General features: G+C 56.0%; 1 protein-coding gene across 2 annotated transcripts in view; it reads right to left on the bottom strand.

Annotated features, from left to right (window-relative positions):
- Positions 1 to 9,208, bottom strand: part of TYK2 (tyrosine kinase 2) — a 30,746-nt gene that overhangs the window by 11,918 nt on the left and 9,620 nt on the right. The window contains exons 4-14 of one of the 2 annotated variants that reach the window (XM_011954864.1): positions 7,548 to 7,671; positions 7,305 to 7,452; positions 5,935 to 6,098; positions 5,040 to 5,421; positions 4,357 to 4,554; positions 4,120 to 4,277; positions 1,788 to 1,896; positions 1,497 to 1,689; positions 1,311 to 1,414; positions 1,003 to 1,188; positions 733 to 820 (exon numbers count right to left, since the gene is read on the bottom strand). In XM_011954864.1, the coding sequence (XP_011810254.1) occupies positions 733 to 820; positions 1,003 to 1,188; positions 1,311 to 1,414; positions 1,497 to 1,689; positions 1,788 to 1,896; positions 4,120 to 4,277; positions 4,357 to 4,554; positions 5,040 to 5,421; positions 5,935 to 6,098; positions 7,305 to 7,452; positions 7,548 to 7,671 (1,854 nt within the window). The remainder of the gene's footprint in view (positions 1 to 732; positions 821 to 1,002; positions 1,189 to 1,310; positions 1,415 to 1,496; positions 1,690 to 1,787; positions 1,897 to 4,119; positions 4,278 to 4,356; positions 4,555 to 5,039; positions 5,422 to 5,934; positions 6,099 to 7,304; positions 7,453 to 7,547; positions 7,672 to 9,208) is intronic. The other variant, XM_011954865.1, reaches the window with a different exon arrangement.

Raw genomic sequence — 9,208 nt, 5'->3', positions numbered from 1 at the left:
GCCACCACGCCTGGCTAATTTTTTGTATTTTCAGTAGAGACGGGGTTTCACCGTGTTAGCCAGGATGGTCTCGATCTCCTGACCTTGTGATCCACCCGTCTCGGCCTCCCAAAGTGCTGAGATTACAGGCGTGAGCCACCGCACCCGACCAATTTTTAAATTTTTTGTAAAGATAGGGTCTGGCCATGTTACCCAGGCTGGTCTTGAACTCCTGGGTTTAAGTGATCCTCCCACCTCAGCCTCCTAAAGTGCTGGGATAGGTGTGAGCCACCACACGTAGCCTATACAAGGAGTTTCGAGCTACCTGCAGAGGAAAGGAAGAGGTGGGGTTAGGCAGGGTTGGATGTGCAGGGGCTGAGGTCTAGGAGGTCAGGACACAGCAGCACTGGAGTCTGCCTGAGGCCATAGTGCTGATGGGGCCAGGGGCAGATGGGTGCTGGATTGTAGAGGTTGTTTGGGAGGTAGATGGAAATGGGGATGTAGTTGGGAATCAGGGTGGAGGCTGAGACTGAGGGCAGGTGAGGTGTTGGGATGTAAGTTATAGGCTGGAATATCGTCAGGGGTTGGGGTCTAGGTTGAAGGTCAAGGTATAGCCCGGGATCAGAGTACAGGTGAGAGTTGAGAAATAGGGATAGGTTGGGGTATAGGTCGAGGGTTGGGGTACAGATCAGGGAGTGGGTATAAGACAGGGGTGGCCTGCCAAAGGGGATGGGTATGGCGGGACCCACTCACTTTCAGGGCCGCGCACACAGACGCCGTGCACGAAGGCCAGGTGCACATGGGAGACCTGGCTCATGAGGCTGGCTGTCTCATAGAAGGCCTGTGGGGGCCGGGCAGGTCAGGCGGCTGCAAAGCCGACCTGTCCCATCCCACCCCACCTCCTCCAGACACACCCCTCCCACCCCACCTCCTGCAGACACACCCCTCCCACCCCACCTCCTCCAGATACACCCCTCCCACCCCACCTCCTCCAGACCCCCCAGGCCTGGCCCTGCCGCTCACCAGGGCGATGTCATGGTGACTCGGGTCCAGCACTTTGAGAACCACTCGTAGCTCCTGCCCACGGTCCCTGCCAGGGACGAGGGGGTCCTCGTCGTCCATCTTGCCCTCCTCAGGGTCCCCACTGCCCTCCACTCGCAGGCGGCCCTCGTACACGTTGGTCCTTGTGCCCTGGCCCAAGTGGGACAGCTGCGGAACCATGCGGCACAGAACACCGCCGTGGTGAGAGTTCGCAGCTGATCTCCCAAGGCCCCCAGCACCCACGTCCCCAGGGGCCCTGCCCTTGCCCCAGACCCCTTCCCTGCACCCACCTGGGTGATCTCCTTCTGGTCAACCCGGTGGAAGCTGAGCTGGCTGAGGTTGAGTGTCCTGGTGCTGGCCCGAGCCCCCCGCATGATGATGAGGTTGGAGGTTTCTGGAGGCAGGTGTGAAGTCATGGAGGGTGGGCCTGGGGGAGAGATGCCACATCCCACCCAGAGGTCCCCCCATCGTCGTACCTCCTGGTTGGGGCAGGCAACAGCGACGCAGAGAGAAGCAGTCGTCCCCAGCCCTCAGCAAGCAGCCCTGCAAGGCGGCCCCAAGTTCCCGAATGCTGGGGAAGGACCGGCCCCAGCCCTCCAGCACAAAGGCCCCAGCCTGCTGCTCAATGGGGAACTTCCGGAGCCGTAAGCTCTGTGTGCCGTCTGGTGCCTGGCGGGAAGTGGCAGAGATAGGAGCGGTGAGCAAGGGACCAGGCAGGGAGCGTGTCCAGCCCCAGCCCCAGCCCCAGCCCCCAGCCCTGGGCCCACCTGGCTACGCTGGGCCACTGTGAGGATCAGGCGGTAGGGGTGGCTGGTGCTCCAGTGAATGAGGTACAGGCCGTCCTCGGGCCGCAGCTTGGCCTGCACAAACGGCTCCCTGGAAGGGGATCCAGGGGAACTATCAGGCCACTTGGGCCACTGCTGGACCCATACCCGGGAACAATGACACTCATTACCTGCTTAGAGGTCACACACACAGCTAGGACAACTGTCAGACACAGCCACTCTTGTGAGGACACTAACTCTGGACACACACAGCCCCTTACATGGAGACACAGCGCAGCAGCAGGCACATACCTGCTTTTTTGTTTGTTTTTTTGTGACAGAGTTTTGCTCGTCACCCAGGCTGGAGTACAATGGCGCAATCTCAGCTCACTGCAACCTCCACCCACCTGGGTTCAAGCAATTCTCTTGCCTCAGCCTCCCCAGTAGCTGGGATTACAGGTGCCTGCCACCAGGCCCAGCTAATTTTTATATTTTTAGTAGAGAGGGGGGCCGGGCGTGGTGGCTCACGCTTGTAATCCCAGCACTTTGGGAGGCCGAGGTGGGCGGATCATGAGGTCAGGAGATCGAAACCATCCTGGCTAACACGGTGAAACTCCATCTCTACTAAAAATACAAAAAATTAGCTGGGCATGGTGGCAGGCGCCTATAGTCCCAGCTACTCGGGAGGCTGAGGCAGGAGAATGGCGTGAACCCAGGAGGCGGAGCTTGCAGTGAGCCAAGATCGCGCCACTGCACTCCAGCCTGGGTGACAGAGCGAGACTCCGCCTCAAAAAAAAAAAAAAAAAAGAGGGGGGGTTTCACCATGTTAGCCAGCCTGGTCTCAAACTCCTGACCTCAGGTGATCTGCCAGCCTCAGCCTCCCAAAGTGCTGGGATTACAGGCATGAGCCACCATGCCTGGCTACCTGCTCTCCTTTTTTTTTTTTTTTTGAGTCAGGGTCTTGCTCTGTTGCCCAGGCTGGGGTGCCACAGCATGATCTCAGCTCACTTCAGCCTGAGCCTCTCAGGCTCAAGCGATTCTCCCACCTCAGCCTCCTGAAGAGCCAGGATTACAGGTGCGCCCAGCTAATTTTTGTATTTTCAGCAGTTACAAGACCTTGCTACGTTGCCCAGGCTGCTCTTGAACTCCCGGGCTCAAGTGATTCTCCCACCTCGGCCTCCTAAAGCGCTGGGATTACAGGCGTGAGCCACCACAGCCAGCCTACTCCTGCTCTTGTACTTGACGCCAGACAGGATCTGACAGGGTGACACACACTCCAAGACAAGAAACAGCCATGAGGAGCCGGATGGGCGCACACCCAGCCATGGCCACTGCCACTCACAAGGGTGACACACGATAGATGGCTAATCACACAAGCAAAGGACAACAATCCCAGACACACCTAATCACCCAGTGTGACAAAGCAACACAGGGGCCGGGGCATCCCAGACACAGAGGTGACACAAACATGCACTATAAAGTGTCATGGCTACATAGGCCCAGACACCTACATGTGCAGTGGCTGACACACGTGGTCCCTAACACCTGTCTGCACAGGGGCGGCACACATATAGCCTTGACAGCAGTCACAACCACAGGCCTCACAAGGTGAAATGCCCACTTCCCCCTCCCCTGGCATCACAAGTAGGACAAGGGTCAGAGTCACAGGGGCAGTGACCCGACAAGGAGACAGTCACAAATCACGACTTGGCAGCACAAAGGACAGCCACAGACGCCCCTGCACCTGATGATGAAATAAGTACTGGCAACTTCACGCCCTCAGGCCCACAAGTCACACACAGGACCGCTGAGACGGTGACTCACAAGTTACCAGCATGGGCAGCCGCCTGCAGAGGCGGAAGCATCCAACATACTGCTGAATGATCACCAGCACCAGGGTAACGACAGTCCCGTGAAAATCACCAGTTCTGTGCAAATGACAACCTCAACACACAATGACAGTCACGGCAGGGTGTGGTGGCTCACACCTGTAATCCCAGCACTTTGGGAGGTGGAGGCAGGTAGATCACCTGAGGTCAGGAGTTTGAGACTAGCCTGGCCAATATGATGAAACCTCACCTCTACAAAAATACAAAAATTAGCCTGGCGTGGTGGCGAGCGCCTGTAGTCCCAGGTAATCAGTTGGGAGGCTGAGGCAGGAGAATCACTTGAACCCAGGAGGTGGAGGCTGCAGTGAGCTGAGATCACGCCACTGCACTCCAGCTTAAGCGACAAAGACGTGCACCCACACGCACACCCTGCACAGCACCTAGGGCTCACAGTCTAGTTGGCAGCCTTGGCAGTGGCCCCCAGTGCCTCCCCACCCAGCACTCACAGCAGGGGTCCGTGGATCCCATCCTGGATGCTCATCACCAGCCGTGGGGGAGCCACCTCATGGCACAGGTAGTGGCTGGAGTCGGCCGTCAGGCGGAAATAGCCGTCCACCAGCGACACGAAGGACAGCGCCGCAGCCCGGGAAGGCAGGCTCAGCTCCTGCCAGCCAGGGGCGCATCAGGCGAGTGTCCTCCCAGGCCATGGCGGCCCCTAGCTCGGCACCCACCCCGGGCCTCACCAGGCACTTGTTGTCCTGCCGGTGGATGCTGACACAGCGCTCTTTCAGCACCACGTGGGTGATGTCCCGGAAGTCGCAGAAGTAGGCCCACAGTGGCTCCCGCAGCCTGTCCGCCGGCTGGCCGATTGCCTTGTGAGCCTTGGCCTTCTTCCCAGACAGGCTGGCTTGGGGGTTCCTGCCGCTGCCGCCACTAGAACCCTGAACACCCAGCAAGTGGGGCAGAGGATGGAGAGGGCAATGCCCGTTTATACTTCTGCACTTTCCCCTGGGGGAGACTGGAGCCAGAAGGGCCAGGCACCAACCTAGGTTGACCTCCCAAGTCCCAGTGTCACAGGCGGGATGGGGACCCACCCCATAACATACACATGCTGGAAGCCGGACCCTTAGGGACGGCAGAGAGCGGAATCCTGACCCCCTCACCAGATGAAGGGGTTCCCCAGATGAAGGTGCCAGTCCCCAGATGAAGGGGTTCCCTGGAGGTGCAGACTTCAGAAATAAGGTCCCCAAGGGGTAAGCAGATGGAGGACCTTCTCCAAGAAAATGGCCCCAGCAGACAGGTGCCCCAGAGGCATGTGGGGAGAGGGCTCAGGTCAGCCACCCTCAGAGGCTAGGGCCAAGGATGAACAGAGACCCCCACCCCAGCCCAACCTGAACCTCCAGGGCGGAAGAGGCGCCTTGCTCACCTCCTCCTTGTTCACCTCCTCCTGTACTGGCCACCACTGGATGCCACCAGTGCCTGTCACCAGCACCTCATGGGTTGGGGGTCCAGCAGCAGACTCGGGGCCAGGGTCTGTAGGGGCCTCCCCACTGTCCCGGATGTAGCAGGGCTCCCCCTCTGCCTGGGCCAGCAGCCTCAGGTGGCACACGGGCACACGCTCTGTGCCGAAGCGGGGTGCCAGCCGTTCGAGTGTGGCCAGGTATTTGACCATGACCATCTGCTGGGAGAGTCTGTCCGGCTGGAAGTCCTGCAGGAACCTGCGGAAGACGTTCCGAAGGCGCAGCCGGGTCAGGGCGCTGTGCTGCCGGATCTGCCGACGGAAGGAGAGCGGGATACAGTCCTTGAAGCTGGGGAGGACACAGGGAGGGGCTGGTTAGGGACCTGGGTTGCAGACCCAGCTGGGTGACACAGGGCAAGTGGCTTAACCTCTTTGAGCCTCAGCTGCCTCATCTAGATAACAGGCACACTAGCCAGGTGTGGTGAATTGAGCCTGTAGTCTCAGCTACTTGGGAGGCCAAGGCGGAAGGATCGCTTGAGGTCAGGAGTTCGAGACCAACCTGGCCAACATGAAGAAACTCGGTCTGTCTCTACTAAAAATACAAAATTTAGCTGGGCATGATGGCGGGCACCTGTAATCCCAGCTACTCAGGAGGCTGACGAAGGAGAATCTCTTGAACCTGGGACGCAGAGGTTGCAGTGAGCCGAGATCACGCCACTGCACTCCAGCCTGAGTGACAGAGTGAGACTCTGGCTCAAAAAAAAAAGTAGAGGCACGGCAATATACGAAGTCTACCCCGGCTCCCAGATGCTCAGGACACTTCCCCCTGCCTACACAGCATCCCCACCCCGTTCCTAGACACCTGGTCTTCTTGGCCACCTCCTCCAGGGGGACACCACGGCGGAGAGCGAGGTGACAGAGGTGCAGAAAGGCCATGCCTAGGCTCTCATTCTTAAAGTGGTGGATCTCCTCCTCGCTCGACAGCTCCCACAGTGATGCCACGTCATTCACAAACTCATGCTTGCCCTGGGAACAGGAAATTGAGCAGAAAGGGAGGTGTGAGAATGCGTTCACTCTCTAGCCCAGAGGTATCCAATCTTTTGGCTACCCTGGACCACACTGGAAGAAGAACTGTCTTGGGCTACACATAAAATACAGTAACACTAATGATAGCTGATGAACTAAAAAAAAAAAAAAAAGAAAAGAAAAGAAAAAGAAAAAAAAAATCACAGCCGGGCGCAGTGGCTCACGCCTATAATCCCAGCACTTTGGGAGGCCGAGGCGGACGCATCACCTGAGGTCAGGAGTTTGAGACCAGCCTGACCAACATAGAGAAACCCCACTTCTACTAAAAATACAAAATTAGCCAGGCGTGGTGGCACCTGCCTGTAATCCCAGCTACTCGGGAAGCTGAGGCAGGAGAATCACCTGAACCCGGGAGGTGGAGGTTGCAGTGAGCCGAGATTGTGATATTGCACTCCAGCATGGGCAATAAGAACTAAACTCTATCTCAAAAAAAAAAAAAAAAAAAAAAAAGCAGCAAAATCTCAGAATATTTTAAGATAGTTTAGGAATTTATGTCAGGCTTCATTCAAAGCTGTCCTGGACAGCATGCAGTCCGCAGGTCAGGGGTTGGACAAGCTTGCTCTAGCCAGAGAACTCTAATTTCCTGCATCTCACCACCTTGAGGGGAGAGACCACCATTTACTGGAAAGGCCAAATATACAGCATACACCCCTTCTCCTGTCAATCTTGTGCCTGTAACAGACATTACAAATCAATCACAGCACTCTTTCCCCTTCAACCTGAACTCTCAGCTGGGCATGGTGGCTCACACCTGTAATCCCACACTTTGGGAGGCTGAGGCAGGTGAATCACTTGAGGTCAGGAGTTTGAGACCAGCATGGCCAACATGGTGAAACACCGGCTTTACTACAAATAGAAAAATTAGCTGGGGGTGGTGGCGGACACCTGTAATCTCAGCTACTTGGGAGGCTGAGGTGGAAGAATCGCTTCAACCTGGGAGGTGGAGGTTGCAGTGAGCTGAGATCACGCCACTGCACTCCAACCTGGGCGACAGAGTGAGACTCTGTTTCAAAAAAAAAAAAAAAATCCCCAGATGGCATGAGTTGAAACCCATTAGCTATAATGAATCAGGGAGGGAAACGGAGGCTCCTTAACTGCCCCTAAATCTCCCACAAATAGTCTTGCCCCCCGCAGCCCTGCTCATACCTGCTCAAAGAGGTACTCAAATGAGGCTGGGTCCAGGAGTTGCATCCCCTGTGCTGTCTGATCTGAGGATGCCTCGGTTCCTGGGGGCCCACAACGGTACACAGCCGGCTCCTGAGGATTCATGCCATGCCAGTTCCGGAAATAAAACCTGCAGGATGGGAGGGACGCAGCTGGGGCTTAGCACAGAGTCGGACCAGCTTCAGCACAGGAGGGGACGAGCTTTGCTAAGGGGTCTCCACCCACCTCATGCGGAAATACAGCATCAGGCTTGCGTCTCTGGGGATCTCTAGGATGTGGTTTGGGGGCAACCAGACTTGGGCCTGAGCATCGAAGAGGGCGAAGAGATTGAAACAAGGAGGAGTGATACCTGGACCAGGGGAGAAATGAGGTCAGGAGTCAAGTCATGTCATGTGCTACCGTCAGACCCGAAGACCCTACAGACCCAATGTCTGCCTTCACGCTCCCTCTGAGGCCCCCTCCCCCACCTGCAGCTTCAGTCTCACGTTGCCCCTGGGCAGAGGACAGTGCATATGTTGACCATGCTGTGGCCTCACAGGAGGACTACATTTCCCAGCCTCCCTTGCAGCTAGGATGGGGCCAATTGCACTGGTTTCTGGCCAAAGGGATGGGCACATTTCCAAGCCTGGAAATAAATCCTCTTGTCACCTTCACCACCTAAGGGATGTTGAAGGCTTCTTGTGCCAGATGGTGAAGCTGTAAGATAGAGGCGAACCATCCAACCTATACTTGATTTTAGGTAAACCTTTTTTTTTTTTTTTTTGAGATGGAGTCTTGCTGTCGCCCAGCCTGGAGAGCAGTGGTGCAATCTCAGCTCGCTGCAACCTCCACCTCCTGGGTTCAAGTGATTCCCCTGTCTCAGCCTCCCGAGTGGCTAGGAATACAGGTGTGTGCCACCACACGCGGCTAGGGCTACTTTTTGTATTTTTAGAAGAGACGAGGTTTCACCATGTTGGCCAGACTGTTCTCAAACTCCTGACCTCAAGTGATCTACACACCTTGGCCTCCCAAAGTGCTGGGATTACAGGCCTGAGCCACCATGCTCAGCTGATTTTAGGTAAACCTTGATTGTCTTAAGATTTAGGGGGATTGCTTATTCCTGCAGCAAAACTAATCCTAGCCTGACCCACATAACTCTACAAACTGCTGCAATTGTCTGGCATCTCCCTGAACTCCAGCCCCTTCCTGGCTGGAGAAACATTCAGTCACTTCCTGGCTGTCTCCCCCTGGACATCACAGGCCCCCACTTACATATGCTTTGTTCCAAACAACACATCTTACCTGTGGTCAGCAAACTCCAACCCTCCCCTCCTCTGCCCAATTATTTTATTTTATTTTTTAAGGGTCAGGGTCTTCCTTTGCCACCCAGGCTGCAGTGCAGTGGTGCTATCCTAGCTCACTGCAGCCTCAAGCTCCAGTGCTCAAGCGATCCTCCCACCTCGGTCTCTGGAGTTGATGGGATTATGGGCATGAGCCAGTATGTGTGGCTTCTACCCAGTTCTTCAAACCAGGAACTTGGTCCTTATCTTCAGCCTCTCCCACCAACTCCACAACGTATTGGTTACCAAGACCTGCTTTTCCTGCACTCTCCATGTCCTGGGGATCTATCTACCACCTTCAAATGCAAACCTCAACCCCAATCCAGTCTCCAGACTTGCTGTAATTTCCCACACCAGCTACTCAGGGCATCTTTCTTTCTATTGCTGTCATTTAAAAATTGTATCTGTTGGCCGGGCGCAGCGGCTCACGCCTGTAATCTCAGCACTTTCAGAGGCTGAGGTGGGTGGATCACAAGGTCAGGAGATCGAGAGCATCCTGGCTAACACAGTGAAACCCCGTCTCTACTAAAAAACACAAAAAATTAGCCAGGCGTGGTGGCAGGCGCC

This window comes from Colobus angolensis, unplaced genomic scaffold, assembly GCF_000951035.1.
Source record: "Colobus angolensis palliatus isolate OR3802 unplaced genomic scaffold, Cang.pa_1.0 Scaffold39, whole genome shotgun sequence".
NCBI classification, from domain to species: Eukaryota; Metazoa; Chordata; class Mammalia; order Primates; family Cercopithecidae; genus Colobus; species Colobus angolensis.
This window is presented reverse-complemented; position numbering and strand designations above follow the sequence as displayed.